Raw genomic sequence first — 17910 nt, forward strand, 5'->3', positions numbered from 1 at the left:
CCTTTAATCCCAGTACTCAGGAGGCAGAGCCAGGTGGATCTCTATAAGGCCAGCCTGGTCTACAGAGCGAGATTCAGGACAGGCACCAAAACCCTGTCTCAAACAAAACAAAAAAACTGTGTGTGTATTCATTGATTGTTGCTCCCTGTGCTGTGCAGGCCCCGCTGGTTGGATATGCCCTGCTTGTTACGTTTGCTTTAATTCCCTGACTTCTCACCGAAACAGAGAGCTGAGGGCATGCCAGGGGGATTCTTCTCCCATTATCCTCTGGGAGTTTGACGGTTTGGGATTTACATTTAAGTGATTGGTTTTCTGTTGACTTTTTTAGATGATGTAAGGTAAGGGCCCAGGTTTTAATCTTTTTTTTATTTGTTTGGTTTTTTGGTTTTTTGGTTTGTTTTCGAGATAGGGTTTCTCTGTGTAGCTTTGCGCCTTTCCTGGATCTCGCTCGGTAGACCAGGCTGGCCTCGAACTCACAAAGATCCACCTGCCTCTGCCTCCCAAGTGCTGGGATTAAAGGCATGCACCGTTGCCGCCACCGCCACCGCCGCCGCCACCACCACCACCACCACCACCCGGCCCAGGTTTTAATCTTATGTGTGGACATCCAGTTTTCCCAGTACACTGACTGAAGAAGCTGTCCACTGAGGCACTTGTAACTGATTGCCTTGTTCAGCCTAGTTCTGATTTGTCATTTGCATTAAAAAAAAAAAAAGGCAGAATTCCTAGGTCAAGCCTTGAGACTGACTGCAAAACCTGTGTTCTTCAGAGCCATGAGACAGCCAGCACTGGACTCTGCTTTACAGCTCCTTAAAAACTGGTGGAGGTGGTGCACGCCTTTAATCCCAGCACTCGGGAGGCAGAGCCAGATGGATCTCTGTGAGTTCGAGGACAGCCTAGGCTACAGAGTGAGTTCCAGGACAGCCAGGGCTACACAGAGAAACCCTGTCTGGAAAAACCAAAAAAAAACAAACCTGGTTATCTCAAGCAGTTGTTTACAGTAAACTCAAGCAATCTCACTTATGTTTTCTTTCTTACTGTTTTTTGTTTTTGTTTTTCCTACGTACAGCAACTGGTGATGATGATGAATGGGACGAAGATTGGGATGACCCCAAGTCCTCATCTTCTTACTTTAAGGACTCGGAATCAGCGGAATCAGGGGGTATCCAGCGAGGAAACAGCCGTCCAGGTGCCTCGTCCATGAAGCTGCCCCTTAACAAGTAAGTTTAAAGGGGAGCAGGGGATGTCTACACACACATACGCACACACACACACACACACACACACACACTTGTAGGCACATGTACACTGCAATGCAAGAGAAGTTTTACTTTTTTCTAGTTAGTAATCTACTGAATTGGAGTCTTGTTTGGCCTTTGAATCTTAGATTAGAAGCTGATTTCATTTCATCCGTTTCACAAGGTAAACAAGTGAAGTATTTATTCAGTTATCTTCAAACCAAGCTTGGTGCACACCTGTAATCCCAGCCCATGGGAAGTGGAAGCATGAGAATCTGAAGTTCAAGATAGTCCTCAGCTGTAGGGAGCAAGTTCGAAGCCACCTTGGTACACCACAAAAAAACCTTTCAAAATGTTTTTTATTGCCTTTACTTATAAACTCTATGATATACTAATGTTTCATCAATAAAATTAAGTATTATTAGGAAATATTTTTAGCTAAGGAAAGCAGGTCTCTCAGTGTTTTCCTGTTTTATTGATCACTTCCCATGTGCCAGACATTGTGCAGTGGTTCATGGGCGCCCTCAGATCCCTTTGTGGGATATGGCGTTCCTGTTTTACTATAGGGAAAACGGAAGCCTGTTCACGTTCACACACAGATGGTAGGTGGGCGAATCAGGATTCCAGGCACATAATCTGCAGAATGTGTTTCTAATACGTGTTTTCACCTAGAGTTCTCTTAGCTTAAGGAAAACTACATTCATGGAACTTGTAGATCCACTGCTTGTGAATGTGGACATGGCTCTGAGGGATTCTGGGTAGATCTACTACTTGTGAATATGACACAGCCCTGGGGGATTCTGGGTAGACCCACTGCTTGTGAATATTACACAGCCCTGGGGGATTCTGGGTAGACCCACTGCTTGTGAGTATGACACAGCCCTGGGGGATTCTGGGTAGACCCACTGCTTGTGAATGTGGACACAGCCCTGGGGGATTCTGGGTAGACCCACTGCTTGTGAATGTGGACAGGGCCCTGGGGGATTCTGGGTAGACCCACTGCTTGTGAATAGGACACAGCCCTGGGGGATTCTGGGTAGACCCCCTGCTTGTGAATGTGACACGGCCCTGGGGGATTCTGGGTAGACCCACTGCTTGTGAATAGGACATGGCCCTGGGGGATTCTGGGTAGACCCCCTGCTTGTGAATGTGGACACGGCCCTGGGGGATTCTGGGATAAGAATGATAACAGTAAGCGCTCTTCTCCCAGCAGTCACACTTAAAACAGTACGTCCCGTACTGCTAAGACTGTCTCAGTACTACTTCCTCTAGGTCTACAACTCGGAGTGCAGGGGGTTAATTGAGCTCTCAGACCACACAGTTTCATGCCTCTCCAGTTTTTTCCATTATGTTTTTGTGCTCAGTTGTGTGCACAATAAAATCAGTCATGGTCATCTGCTGTTTGCTTATCTCTTAAGACTACAGCGTTCTCAGTAGGATTGGTTGTGGTGGACATTTTTCTCAGTTCTTTCAGCCTAAATGTAAAATGAGTTTCAAGCCCTTTTTCATGTGGTTTGTCTCTTGGTCCTTGGAAAAGTAGAGACAGCGAAACAAGCAAGCAGCTGAAGTCTTCTGCCAGCACAGGAGCCACACCGCCCCCCTGCTCTGCCACACCGCCCCCCTGCTCTGCACCTACTCCCCTTTGTTCTGACTCTGACGCCTGGTTTTGTCCCATTTCCTCCCAGTCGCCTCATCCCTGCAGAGTCTTTGTTCTCTAAGATGTCACTCCGGCTTGAAACCAAACTAGAGCAGGCTAATTTGAACCTGTACCTCCAAGACGGCTGTCTCTTTATGGTGCAGGGAACAACTTAAAGCCTTGTGTGTTTTTCAGTACTCAGCTTTTCAACAATTCATTTTATGTTAGCTGTAGTCTAGTTCTAGCACGTGAGCCTTGTGCCAGAAAAGGAAGTTGGATATTTAAATATACTGGAGCAGTATGAGAACACACATCTTGATAATGATAAAAAAAATTAGTATGTTATATTGCTGTTTGCCTAATAATAATTGACTCTGCATAGATGTGGATGTGTTAGCAAGTGGCCATTGCTCCAACTCAAATTGGCATCCTGGGTCCTGGGGCACAGGGAGGCTTTACGTCTGCCCTTCACTCTGTTATTGGTAATAGCTGTTGCAGGCTTGATTGAGCAGGCAGAGCACCTGTGAACATCAAGCCCGCTGGAGCCATATGTTCCCTTCCTGTGCTCAAGCTTCATGGAGTGGCTCACTGGCCATTGGGGCACCTGATTACACTTTACGGTTTCCATCTGAAAGACAGAACAAGGTTAAAACTGTTGTTCCGGTCACTGATGAAAACTGTAGAGTTTCCATGAGGAAGGGCAGAGACTCACAGTTTCTGTCTTCATGATCAGGTTTCCTGGATTTGCCAAGCCTGGCATGGAGCAGTACTTGTTGGCCAAGCAGCTAGCAAAGCCCAAAGAGAAAATCCCCATCATTGTAAGTTTGTTCGTTCTTGTCTGTCTGTTTTATCTCTAATTAAAGTTTTCATAATGTCTGAGCTAAGAACGTTAGTCTTTTTGGAAGTATTTTTAAGCACATTGTCCCAGGTATTTAATAATGTTATTAGGAGGATAAAGATAATCAGCATGAATTAATGATTGTTACTGTCTCTCAATTTTCTCTATTTTTATCTTTCAACTATTAACGTTCAACCAATGCTCTTACATTTTAATACTTTTTCTTTTCTAAAATGTCTTAGACTGTAGGACTTAGAGCATATGTTACATTCTGGTTTTCTACCAGCCTTATTTGCTTAGCCAATAAACTCAGTTCAAATTTTGATGTTTCCACCTTGGTGGAAGTAGAGCACATCATTAGGATAAGGTGCTTTTCCCACTATACTGGTAATAGAATTTCTTCCAGTAAACTAGCTGTCAGCTCAAGATAAGGGGCTAGCAAATAAAAGCTGGGAGTTAATGGCACCAGTAACCATTTAATCTGTCTTGGTGGTGAAATGGTTATTACATAATGTGACAAATGCCCATTGGTTTCATCCCATACTTTGATTGTTAATACATTTCTATCTAGGCAATACCCAGTGAAATTCTAGGGGGACAAAGGTCTGTGGCTGTTTTGTAACCCTGTTGACTTAACCTGCAGCTGATGGAAGCCTGGGGTGTGATCCCCAGGGCTGCAGGCAAGCGTAAGAGACCACCTGCCTCTATTACAGTCTCTGGTTCCGGGACCCATAATGAAACACCAGGGACATAGTGGGTCCTTGAATTACTTTCCCTGTCTGTAAGAAGTTTAAAATTCTAGGAACCGCCAGCCAGAAGTGCAATATCCCCAGGCCCCTGTGCTCTTTGTCCCTCAAAGCATGTTTGGGGTAGCTGTCTCTGAGTGGTTTGAATCTTTTGGGTTGTTCCAGGCTGGGGGAAGGGGAGGCTGACATGCATCATGAGCCTTCTCTTTGAATTTAAAGCTGTGGAGTCAGAGCCCACGGTTTGCCCTCGAATTCCAATGTGGACTTTGTCACGGGCATGACTGTGGTAGAGAGAGCATGGAGTCGGTGCCTTGCCATGAGTTCTGGCAGACATAGACCCAGGAGCCCTGTGGGCAGGCAGGCCTGGCTGTGCGCTTGCTCACAGAGCAGAGAAGTGGGAAAGCCATTGAGTCCTCAAGAGGCGGAGACAAGAGAGTCCCAGTTTGCGCTTAGGATAAACAGAAACATTACTCACTGATAGCATAGGCCTGGTGAGTTGGGGACTAGGCAGTTGCTCTTTGTCCTTTTCACAGAGGGTTGCTGCTCAAGATGGGCCCCCAGGTGCTGTCCTGAGGCCTAGCACAGCCTCCAGGTATAGCCCCGGAGGCAGCTTAATGGTGTACTCCTAGAGACCTCTTCGGTGCCTTGTTAATCATCTCCCGTCCTCAGCCACCTTCCTTAGTGACCCCTGCCTGCATTTCTCTCGCCACCTCTGACAGAATGGGAGATGGGGGATGGGGGGGTTGTCCCCTCGCACCTGCTGACCTTGTGGAGTTCTCAGCTTGCACTCACCTCTCTTCAGCCCCATCTGCTGGTCTTTGTCCTTCTCACCACAGCTGAAATAATGGCCAGGCTCACAGTGTTTTGAAGTTAGGACAGTGCTGTTCAAGCACCATTCACAGACTGTTTTTACGAGTCAGCCCTGTAATTAGTTAAAAACCAGATGAGAGGACATATAAAACTGAGAATATGACATCATTGACAAAATCCTGATACATAAATTTTTGTTTCACACAAAAAAAGTTAATTTTAGAAGTTAAAAAAAAAAAAAAAGCCTTTTGTCACATTTAGCTTTAAATTGTGGTCTAAAGGAGGGAGTCCTTCTGTGCTCAGCTCCCTAGATGTGAGCCAGTTTCTCTTCATCCCGAGACAAGATGCCCCGAGGAAGAGGTGGGCGCATCTGAACAGCTGTGGTTTGTAGATGTGATGTCTCCAGAGCTACGGCCAGTCCTTCCTTCCTTCCTTCCTTCCTTCCTTCCCCGGTGGGAACAAGAGTGACGCTGTAGGATTTCACTTCTGAAAGGAACTGCTGTCTGCCATGTTGCAATTGTAGTACCATTTTCCCGGGTTACAGGATTAACTTCTCCTCCATCACTGTTTAGGTTGGAGATTATGGCCCAATGTGGGTTTATCCTACCTCTACTTTTGACTGCGTGGTAGCAGATCCCCGGAAAGGTTCCAAAATGTATGGTCTGAAGAGCTACATTGAGTACCAGCTAACACCCACTGTGAGTACCGCTCTCAAGGGAGCTGCTGCAGCTGGCATCTCCCCATTTCAGGGCTTGGTATTGGTACTGAAGGCCTTTTTGTTTTTCCCTTATTTTGCAGAACACTAACCGATCTGTAAACCACAGATATAAGCACTTTGACTGGCTGTATGAGCGTCTTCTAGTTAAGTTTGGGTCTGCCATCCCGATCCCTTCTCTTCCAGACAAGCAGGTGACAGGTGAGTGTGAGCAATGCTGCTCAAAGTGACGGGTGGAGAGCTGATGAGGTGTCCTCCCGGTGTGCAAGTGTGCAAGTGGTCACTAATGTTTCAGAAGAGTCTGAACACATATGTGGAAGTTACCTGAGCACCTAATAGAAACTTCTGGCAGACTTTGCTATCAGAGGGCTCCTATATGTACCTTGAATTCTAGAAAAGTCATTGTCTTTATTTCTACCAAAAAAAGTACATTTTTTTTAAGTGTGAGAAATGGAATCTCAGAAAACAGAAATCACCTGAACAACCTAAAATGCAGACAAAAGCTTGAGACCCAGACGATAGGAGGTGGGCTCTGCCGCCCTGCAGTTTTGTGTGTGGAGAGCACATGGAGAGGGCAGAGCCTCTGGTTGTTCATGAGGAAGAAAGAATTCTTCATCACTCATTCGTACCCTCTCCCCTTTCTTGTGTATTTCCAAGTGTCACTTTGTTCCACCTTGCCCTGCCCCCAAGATCTTGTGGCAAGTGAGGTCTGGTTGAGAGCAGTCAGCAGTGCAGAGCGGGTACTGCTCTGGCAGAGGCCCAGCTGCAGTTTCTAGCACTTGTGCTGGGTACTTCCAATTGCCTACAACTGCAGCTGCAGCCTCCACCAGCACCTGCACGCACACACGCGCGCGCACACACACACACACACACACACACACACACACACACATACATACATACACAAAAATAATAAAAATATCTTCTAAAAATGAAAAACTCCGCTGAGTAATCCACATGCTACCAGATCCCCTGTACATCTGGTCAGAAAGGGTTTGCCCCTGTCCTTAGAAACTGACATCTGAGATGTGAGTCTTCTCTAGTGTGGGACCGGAGATAAGTGCTTGAGGCTCTGTGAGCGTGACTTAGAACACAGGGTTTCTAAAGAGGCTGAGCTTCCCCCAAACTAAGAGTTTCCATAGATAGAAACTGTTCACCGTGTAGAAGAAGGAATGGACGGAGGGCCAGAGTGAGGCTTCGCCAGTCAGATCTAGAGGGGCCTGGGAGAGGAGAGAGGGATTGGGGAAAACAAGGCCCTTCCCAAAGAGAAGGCCAAAGAAGGCTTAACCCTCAGTACGAGTTGAGGAACTCAGGGAGAGACCACAGATCATCGTAGCCTGCCCCATGGTAGTGACTGGGTGAGACTTGAGCATTGCAGGCACCCTGTCCTGGGGGTTAGTTCTGTCCTCTCTCTGCCTACAGGTAGACACTTTCATCTTCATAGTACAGGGAGGCAAACAGACCCCAGCATCAGACAGGCTCTTCTATCCTGCTAAGCAGGGAGTTTGTGTTTTATCCTGAAGTTTCCTATGTTTTTGTTATGAGATTGAACCAGTTAATCCTTAGCTAGAACTATTATCTTCAAGATAAGCAAGTCATTTTCCTTAAAATTGTGTATTTTATTTTGTTTTCTGTTTACACTCCTCTGGAGGTTTTTATATTGTCTTTTTGTTGTTTTGTTTTATGGAGATGAAATTTTTAGTTTCTTAAGAAGTTGTTTGGGCTTCAATAATTTTGTTTTAGAAACTTCAAAAAATTGACATTGTTGAAGTGGGATGGAGTGTGCTGCTCTGCTCAGCAGTCACTGCAGTGTTTCCATAGAACATCATCCCAGCAGTCCTGAGTGATGCTGCAGTGTTTCCATACAGCATCATCCCAGCAGTCCTGAGTGATGCTGCAGTGTTTCCATAGAACATCATCCCAGCAGTCCTGAGTGATGCTGCAGTGTTTCCATAAGAACATCATCCCAGCATTCCTGTGAGTGATGCTGGAGTGTTTCCATAGTACATCATCCCAGCAGTCCTGAGTGATGCTGCAGTGTTTCCATAGTACATCATCCCAGCAGTCCTGAGTGATGCTGCAGTGTTTCCATAGTACATCATCCCAGCAGTCCTGAATGATGCTGCAGTGTTTCCATAGTACATCATCCCAGCAGTCCTGAGTGATGCTGCAGTGTTTCCATAGGGCTGTGCCAGGGAATGGACCCAGGATGCTGGAGACCATAGCTTCTTTCCACTCAAAGTGTCAACATCCCACAGACTGCTCTACAACCCATTCAGATCACACTCCCTGTCCTTCTAGTGATCCTTTTTGCTTTAAATCAGAGCTTTCTTTTTAAAACAGTAGATTGGTTTCCAGTTCCTTCTTCACGTTATAAATTGAAGTCTGTGCCCTCAAATTTTATACTCTACTGTTACCCCCTAGATTGGAGTAGCATATGCTTCATGGACGGACAAGCCAAGGTTTTCAGCCAAGTAACTCATTATTGATTTAAAGCATCATAGAGTTCTCAGTCTTCCACACTAAGATTTGTCTTTTAAAAGTGGGGGGAGTGCAGGCATGCAGCCAGGGGCAGGCACAGGATAGCAATCAGCGCCTCAGTCTGAAGAGAAAGTCAGGCTTTGACCACTCTCTGGAGGCGTGCCGAGGACACCGTGAGGCACAGAACAGCCTTATTTCCCCTTGTCTCCTGCCTGTGGTACCCACAAGATCAGTGCTGTCTGTAGATGCCCCTCACGGAACCCCTAGACAAAAGGAAGAGGAAGTCTGGGAGATGATGTCATGATGCTTGTCCACGGAAGTTCAAAGGTGACATATTCTGTTTGCAGATTTCATTCTTTGTGGAGACAGGACAGAATCAAGCAGGTTGTATTTTGGGATTCCAAAAGATTATTGTCACACTCTTAGTGAAAACTTAGGTAAGGTTTATGGAAAATGGATAAACATAAGTCCCTTCTGCCCCCCTGGTCACAAGTCTCTGGGAGCTAGTATGAATACCTAGTAGCGTAAAACACCATGCAGAGTCCTAGCTGATCCAGCTGTGTCTGAAGGATTTTCACAAGGAGGATTGTGAAATAAAAATGATGGAATTTCAGTCACTGGCTAATAAATTCTAGTGCTGATTCCTTTGCTCGAGGAGGCGTTCAGAGCATCCCCGTGTGTGCACCTGACAGGTCCTCCAAAGGAGCTGCCACCTTTCCCAAGGCTGAGACGGAGTCCCAAACCATTAAGCTTAAGTAGCATATGCTCTGCGCTCCCACTAAGTGTGCTGAGGTAGTGCACTAACATATGAGAGGCTTTGGCTGAGACTGGTGTTCACTTGGCACTTTAGGTAGCGCACACGCTTGGTAGATGGTCCATCTCACTGGAGGATTCTCCCGTGTGCACTCTTCTGAAGGAAAGGTGAGGCTCATTTTCTGACTACATGCAGTACGTTCATTCTGTGGTGTGCTAGTATAGTCCTGTAGCCACCACTGTGTGTGTTACACTGTGTTTCTGTTGACTCGGAAACTCCACGGTGCTCAGCGTTTATTTCCTCTAGTCCTGTCCTTGACAATATCCAGTCAGTTCTTTGTTGCTATAATTCTGCCAGATGGTGGTGGCACACGCCTTTTAATCCCAGCACTTCAGAGGCAGAAGCAGGCGGATCTCAGTGAGTTCGAGGCCAGACTGGTCTACAAAGTGAGTTCTAGGACAGCCAGAATTGTTACACAGAGAAACCCTGCCCCCCCCCCCAAAAAAAAAAACTAAAAAAAAAAAAATCAATTTATTTTAATATTAATTAATTGTGCCTTTTCTAGAATACATGATGAGTAGAATCAGTGCAGCTAAGAGTCATTCCTTTTGTTGGATCAATAATTTTCCTTTATTGCTGTTACTAGATGTGTGGATACACTGTAATTCTTTATCATTTCATTCACTGAAAGATGTTTGAACTAGTTCCAGGTAATTGAAGTATAGATACTTTGTTCTGATTTTTTATTGTTATGGAGACAGGAGCTCACTGGATAGCTCAGGCTGGCCTGAAACTCATTCCATAACCTAGGTTGGCCTCAAAGTGTTGTCCTCTTGCCTCAGCTCACCAGTACTATGAGTATAGACACATTATGACATGCAGACTAGCAAACAGATTTTTATACGAACCTGAACAAATTTTCTTTGGGGTAAATTCCCATCAGTAGAAGAAATAGATCAGTTGGTTTGCATTGCACTTATGAATTTGTCAGACTGGCTGTATGGTTTTGGAATCCATATCAGTGATATATGAAAATGCCCATGAGTCCACATCTTTACCCACACTTGGTAATGTCAGTTTTCATTGATCTTGCTGACCAGTTTTGTAGGCATGTAGTGGTAGATTTTGTTTTGGATTTCATTCCATCCTGATGGGTTGTGTAGAGTATCTTTTCATGCACTTATTGCTATCCGTGTGTCTGTCTGTTCAAAACTTTGGTTGTTTTTTAACAATTTTTTTTTTTTTTTGGTTTTTCGAGACAGGGTTTCTCCGTAGTTTTGGAGCCTGTCCTAGACTAGCTCTATAGACCAGGCTGGCCTCGAACTCACAGAGATCCTCCTGCCTCTGCCTCCCAAGTGCTGGGATTACACCGCCCAGCTACAATTTTTGCTAGTCTATTTTTTTTTAAACACATGAAGTTGTTTAATTAGGTTGTTAGCAATTTAGAAAACCAGTTTGTGAGGATACATCCTGTTCATCAGAGAGAACTGAGATCGCAGGTAGCCCTGGAGCTGAGGAGCAGCTTTGATCTTTGGCAAAATCTGCAAGTCCACAGCTTTCTGATCAGCCTTTCTCTGCTCTGTAATCTCGTATTTCTCCTTCTGGGTGTCGAAGATCTTCCCCTCCTGGTGCCTGGGCTTGCGCAGCTGCTGCTTCTTGAAGTAAGCGTCAGTCGGGTGTTTGGGGATTTTATCCTTGCTGATATCAACTTTTGTAGAGGTGGCGATGACAAATTTGTGGTGTGTTCTTTGCAGAGGAACTCTGTTGAGGGCAAGAAGCCAGCTGCTTCGGGAAAACCACTCTCTTGCCCCTGTGGCGCCTGGTGAGGATGATCAGGATAGTCCCAGGAGAGATGCTGGCCTGAAGCCTTCTCACGTGCTGACTGAAGGGCTTTTGGCCATGGCTCAGCAGCTTCGGAGCACATCTTCAGTAGGATAATACCTGGGCATTTTTCGAAGCTTCACCACCCGGGTACAGGCATTCTTGTCACCACCAACCGGTTTTGTGACAGTGGCAAGGACCTTCTCCTTTTTCTTCTTCTTTTCAACCTCGGTTTTTGCAGCTGAGTACTTTCTTTTGTACAAGGCCTTTCTGGAATACATAGCAGATCGGGAGTACCTGCCAATTCCTCTAACCAGGGCAGGGTTCCGGCTGCACTGGGGCTTCCCCTTCTTGGTCTTTTTAACCTTAGGCTCACCCTTTTTGGCGGCTCCAGCATCACCGCCAGCCTTCTTGGCCACAGGTTTCTTCTCTTTTGTGTCAGGCTTTTCACCCCTTTCACCCACCATCTTGCAAGATGGGAAAGAGCTAGTCTATTTTTTATTGCTGAATTTGTTCTATATGGTTCTAGAGACAGTTCTCCATCAGGTGTGTGACGTGCACATGATTGCTCCAACTATAGCTTGCCTTTTTGTTCTCTAAACAATGGGTAGCAAAAGCCTTTAATTTGAAGACATCCATTGTCTTGCAGTGACAGATAGCGGAAAGAAACAGTTTCATTACAGGAGGGATTTTGGACTCACATGGTAGAGGTTTCACTGTGCCTGTGCAGAGCAGAGCAGAGTGGAGAGAGAGGACACCTCCGGTAACCCACTGTACCCAACTGAACCGAGCCTCCTAAAGCCCCACAAGCTGGGAGCTCAGCCTCAAACAGCAACCAGTGCCTGCGAGAGACATCTCATCAAATCTTAGCATCCAGCATGTCAGGCTGTTAGGAAGTGTGCTTCTAGGGTTGCATCTGAAACCTCTTTGTCTGACCTCAGTTCGTGATACATTTTTCTAAGAGTGGTAGTTTGAGGTTCTGCAGGAGTGTTGGACGTGTCTGGGGTTGACTGTCGTGTACTGTGAGCACAGCAGAAGCAGTACTTCCCCTGTTTACACCTCGATGCCCAGAGAGACTCCTCTCCCTGTTACAGTGCCTCTGCCCTTGTACAGATGCACATGACCGTCAGTGTGGTTTGTTTCTGGACTCGTTTACTCTCTGGGTTCAGACACTGTCCTGACTGGTGTCACTAAAGCAGAGAGTGCACATTCTCAGACTGACCCTCTTTGTAATGTCTTTATCTTTATGAGCATGGCTGTGTTTTCCTACATCCATACATGCCTCATGCCCATAGAGGCTAGAAGAGGGCATTGAATTTCCTGGAGCTGGAATTACAGATGGTTGTGAACCATCATGTGGGTTCAAACCCAGGTCCTCTGGAAGAGCACCCAGTGCCGTTAGCCACCGATCTATCTCTCCAGCCCCTTGTGCCTATAGTTTTGAAGGGTAGGTTGCTGGTGATGGGATCCTCAGCTGCTAATTTTCCATGCTGTGCAGCCAGCGTCTTCCCGTTGCCTTGTGTCCTGCATTGTCCACACGATGAAGCCAGCCCTTAATTCTGCTTTCTTCCCACACACGCGCCAAGGTGGCTGCCATCGACACTGGGTTTTGTTTCTTCTCAGCAGCCTGGCTCTGCTGCCTCAAAGTGGGAAGCTCTTTGGCTCACAGTCCTGTCTCCACCATCTTGCCTTTCTGTTGATTGCTGACCACTTCCTGCACTGTCAACTCCAGGCCTTCCATTTGGTCTTCCTGTAATTCTGTCTCCTTTACGGTCTCTGGTTGCTGATGACTGTCATGTTGCCCTTTAATTTTTCTAACAGTTCTTAGAGTATACTTAGAGAAACTGCTTTGATTTTTGTCAGTGAAATTCAACATCTAGCTACACTTAGTAACAATTTCTGCTGCCTTTTTTTCCTTCAATACAGATCCTATCTTGCTTCTTGTTGGCCAAGCTCTAGTTAGTTGGTGTTTGTTTTTAAATGAACATTGGCCCGTGCTGAGAGTCTGTTTGAGCAGCTCTGGGTTCTGCCGTTGCCTCCCCGAAGGTTGCTGATTCTATTTTGTTTGCATAAGGACTGGCCTTATGGGATCTCCGACTCTCAGACTACTCCCTTGCAGCTCCGGTGTTTTCATGTTTATATGGCAAGACTGGCATCCTAAGGCTTGCTTCTCCACATATACTGGCAGGAAGCCTGGGGTTGATTGGACAGAGCCCGTGCCAATATGCTTTCTTTCCTCTCTTGATGTAACTATAAATAGAAGGCATCAAAGCTCGGTCACTTCACGGTATCTCCAGCCTTTATACTCCTGGTCCTTTGTTTTGTTCTTGTTGTTTGGGGGTAGTATTTGTTTGTTGCTGGAAACAGGGTCTTAGTGGGTTGCCCATGCTTGCCCCAAACTTCTGGACTCAGATAATCCTGCTGCCTTAACCTACCCTGCAGCTGGGACTACAGTGTGCCTCGCTTTCCACCTGGACCCTATTCTGTCACCCTTGCGTGTGAACAGTCTCGTGGTTGGGCAGGAGCATGTGACTTAGACACCATCTGGTCCACACTGTTTTGCACAGCTTCATCCTAGGATGTGCTTGGTCCTGCCATCTCCACCAAGCATAGCCACTTGCTCACCTCTTCACCTCTGCGGTTGACCAGGTGAGAGTGAGCATATCCCCCTTGCTCCAGATCCAGTGAGCCGCCTCCTGTGGCGAGGATGAGGACGCTGCAGCTGATCTCCACGGCCTGCTTTGCCAGGCGTGTCCTCTGAGGAGTGGGGAGGTCCACTGCAGCAGAGATGAGGCAGCCCATGCATTCTCTCTGTTCTTGGTGGAAGTTGAGCAGCTGTCCCAGCAAAGACACTTGTCAGGTAGCTGCTTGTCTTCACCGCTCTCCAGAGCAGCCTGTGGCTATTTCGTCCGTCGCCATTGAACAGCTTCACATTGATTCTTGGGGATGGGGTTGCGTGACCTCCTCACCTGGCTGGGTCGGAGGCTCCACCGTTAGGCTCCAGGTGACACTGAGTTTGTTTTCCAAGAGCATAAGTTCTCTGCCCATTTGGTGTTGGCTGTGCCATGCTCCCCAAACTCTACTTTAAAACAGGAACAGTTGCTCGCTAAGTGTCGCGTTAGCATGGCTGCTAGCTCCAGGGTAGGTGTGGTCAAGGGGTAATTGACTTTGCCATTTAACAAGACAAAATAGAAGGGTTGGAGAGATGGCTCCATGGTCAAGAGCACTTGCTGCTTTTGCAGAGGACCCGGGTTCAGTTCCCAGCATTCAGATGGTGGCTCACAGCTGCCTATAAACTCTAGTTCCAAGGGATCTGACATCCTCTTCTGGCATCCTTGGGCACCAGAGCACATGTGGTACATAGACATATATGCAGGCAAATACTTACACACATAAAAATTAAAAGAGAGAGAGAACAAAGTTATAGCCCTCAGGGAGTGTACACATGTGCCCCCACTCTACCCCACCTCACTCGTGTGTGTGTGTGTGTGTGTGTGTGTGTGTGTGTTTGAGGATTGTTTGTTTAATTTTTAGGTAAGGTTTTTCTGGGTAACCCCCTGAAAGCCTCCCACGTGTTGGATTTCAGGTGTGCCTTGTAGCTGCAGGGCTACTTTACTTAAGTACTAAGTACCAGTGTCTAGTACTTAATGCACTTGAATATTACATCACAGCTAGACATGTTTTATAACTATTATAGTCTCCTTTATTTTATACAAACTGCATGTGCCGGGCGGTGGTGCATGTCTTTAATCCCAGCACTCGGGAGGCAGAGCCAGGTGGATCTCAAGTTCAAGGCCAGCCTGGACTACAGGGCAAGATCCAGGTCAGGCACCAACACTACATGGAGAAACTCTGTCTCGAAAAACAAACAAACAAAAGAACTGCATAGTGACTTCCACTTACCACTTCTTTATTGCCTATAAAGCTTCACGTGCCTGCCCAGAAACTGACCTAAAGATTGTTTACAAGCTAGAGAGAGTTTTCTACTTTGCGATTTTTTTTTTTTGGTAACATCTTTGCAGCTAACATTAATGTTAGTCTTGCCAACATTAAAGTATTTGTTAATATGTTAGATTGGAATTTCATTCTTTTACAAAATTTATGTTTATTATTGTGTGTACGTGTGTGCCTTAGTACATGTATGTACACCATGTACATGCAGGAACCCACAAGAGGCACTGGACCCCCTGGAACAGCCCATGGAAGTCAGAAGAATCAGATCACTGGAGTTCCAGGTGGCTGTGAGCCACCGTGTAGGTCCTGGGAACTGAACTGGGGTCCTCTAAAAGGGCAGCCCCTGGAACTTCATTCTTAAAAACTAACGAGTCAGGTCTAGGGAGATGGCTCAGTGGGTAAGAACAATTTCTGTGCAAGCACGTGAGCTCAGCTCTCCAGCACTCACATAAAAAGCCAGGCATGAGCACACGTGTGCTATAACCCAGCACTGTAGGGGTGGAACCAGGACGTTGGCTGAGGCGTGCTGACTGTAAACCTCACTGTAGGTTAGTGGAAGATCTTGTCTCAAAGGAATAAGGCAGAGTGATGGGACAGGACACTCAGCATGGTCCTTTGTCTCTGTCCCCCACACATGGACACATACGTCCTTGCACACACACACTCCATCCATATATCACACATATACGCTGTACTCAACACACATACTCACATTGTGAATTTCTGAGCCTTTTACAAATAGCTTCCTGCCTAGTATCCGGGTGTCACAGGAGCTACAGTGTACTTCTGTTTAGAAGGAGTTGTGTGTCACTCTGAGTGTGTCCCTTCTAGGTCGCTTTGAGGAGGAATTTATCAAGATGCGCATGGAGCGGCTCCAGGCCTGGATGACAAGGATGTGCCGGCACCCCGTGGTGTCGGAGAGTGAGGTTTTCCAGCAGTTCCTGAACTTCCGGGATGAGAAGGCAGGTGTCACAGGGAGGGGGTGCTGGCACATTGCTAGGCAATTTACATCTGAAAGCAGCCAAAACAGTGTTGGTTTTTGTCAGTCCTCCCCCCAAAACCAGGAGGGACAGAAAGCTATATCCGTGCATGGGAAGCTTGTTACTTGTTACCCAGTGTGAACACAGTGCCAGTCAGCAGGCCCCGCCCACTGGAGAAGTCGGTCCCAGTGGATGGCCACAGAGGAAGATGCCTAGGTGTGAAGTTTTCCCAGAGTGCTCTTCAAAGGGGCTTGAGGCTTGGGGAGAGCACTCTGTGCACAAGCATGAGGACCTGAATTCAGATCTCTAACACCAGCAGTGACCCCAGCAGTGTGAGGTGTGGAAACAGGATCGGTAGAACCTGTCCTAACTCCAGAGTCAGCGAGAGATTGTCTCAACGGAAACCGATGGAAGGTGGTAGAGCAGGACACCCAAGGCCTTCCTCTGGCCTCTCACATACATGCTGACATGCGCGCGTACACACACACACACACACACACACACACACACACACACACACACACACGGGTGTGGGAAGAATATACCCTAGAGAGGGTCATCTGGGTCTTTGGGTTCCCAGTGCCTCAGCACCGTGTAGGAAAGTAGAATTACAGATTGATCGTTCATCCCAGAGCCAAGTCCTCTTCCGGTAGTGAGGTCCCGAGTCCAGAATAAATGCAGGCCCCTGCCCGCTCCAGGCAGTTACTCTGCCAGTGGTTATCTGTTCCCTGTGAAAACAAGACAAAGCTGCCTTACTGGAACCTCCAGGTCAGCTTTGGAAGTAACCATCTTTTAAAAAGCTTGTATGTGTGCCTCCATGTTCCTCACTGTATTGTTTAGTCTCCAAAGATGTTTTCTCTGTAATTTTATAGGGAACAAATGTTGCAGATTTCATAAAACACTGAAGAGTGAAAGCATGGGCCAGTTCAGAAGCAACAGCAAATGCTAAATATAGTATGACCAGGGAAAAATGTAACCGAGTTATTTTTGTCTTTAATCAACTCACAGAATACCTTATCCCCCATTGGAACCTTCAGAGAGAGATGTCCTTGCTAAACTTTGTAACGGTTTTGCCTTGGAGAAGTGATGCCTTTACAAAATGGGTTAAACATCCGGACTCTGTCTGCATGCTAAGTACACTTGAGAGAGAATAGCTGTCCCGGGCCTTGTTTTCAGTGATTGCCTCTTTCTGAACTTGGTAGGCATGGTTGGGATAGTGTCTGCACCAGGTGGGGACATCATACACTCAGGCACTTCAGCTGCCCTTGTGAGGCGTGTCTGTCAGTCAGTAGCAAGCCTTGCAGGCCGCTGTAGCCAACCCTGGTTTTTCTGGTGTGAAGGGCTACAGTATGTGAGTCCCTGGAACAGCAGAGCTGTGAGGCGATCGATGCTCTGAGCACTTGTGAATACCACTTCCTAGTTACTGGAACTGCACAGCGCCCTCCCTCCCAAGTTGTTGTCAGTGGTCACCCCCAGGATTTCAGAGTCTCATTGCATTGATTTGTCAGGGCTTTAGAAAGCACTGATAAAGGTCATACTGTACGCATAATGTGCGTAAAAAGAAGAAGAAATCTTAGACACTGGTCATTTTGTTTTCCATGAAGCTGCTTTCTAGGTTGTTGCTGTGAGCCTGGAAAGCATTATTATTGTTAGACCATGGTAGAACTAGAGAGCAGTGTAATGCTCTGCCTACTAGTAGCTAACATACTGGTGAACAGAGAAAACCCCTGAGACTACCTAGAATTTCTCAAAATAAGTGGTTATCCAGGAACTAGATAAAGTTGTTGCATTTTTATTATCAAATCATTAAGTGAAAAAAAACCTATCAACTTCAAATTTGTCAAATATTTAGGAATAAATACAAGAAAATACATTAAAAAACTAGCTATAAAACTATGAAAAATTGACAGGGGGAAAAAAAGGACCTAATTAAGATG

At 46.4% G+C, this 17910-nt stretch overlaps 1 protein-coding gene and 1 pseudogene across 1 annotated transcript in view; one reads left to right on the forward strand and one right to left on the reverse strand.

The window, feature by feature from the left end:
• Snx9 (sorting nexin 9) overlaps positions 1-17910 on the forward strand; it is an 85265-nt gene that overhangs the window by 53950 nt on the left and 13405 nt on the right. Inside the window, exons 6-10 of the mRNA XM_036168867.1 lie at positions 1070-1220; positions 3608-3692; positions 5841-5966; positions 6067-6184; positions 15825-15955. Coding sequence (XP_036024760.1) covers positions 1070-1220; positions 3608-3692; positions 5841-5966; positions 6067-6184; positions 15825-15955 — 611 coding nt within the window. The remainder of the gene's footprint in view (positions 1-1069; positions 1221-3607; positions 3693-5840; positions 5967-6066; positions 6185-15824; positions 15956-17910) is intronic.
• On the reverse strand, positions 10661-11506 carry LOC118570405 (annotated as a pseudogene).

This window comes from Onychomys torridus, chromosome 19, assembly GCF_903995425.1.
Source record: "Onychomys torridus chromosome 19, mOncTor1.1, whole genome shotgun sequence".
Lineage (NCBI taxonomy): Eukaryota > Metazoa > Chordata > Mammalia > Rodentia > Cricetidae > Onychomys > Onychomys torridus.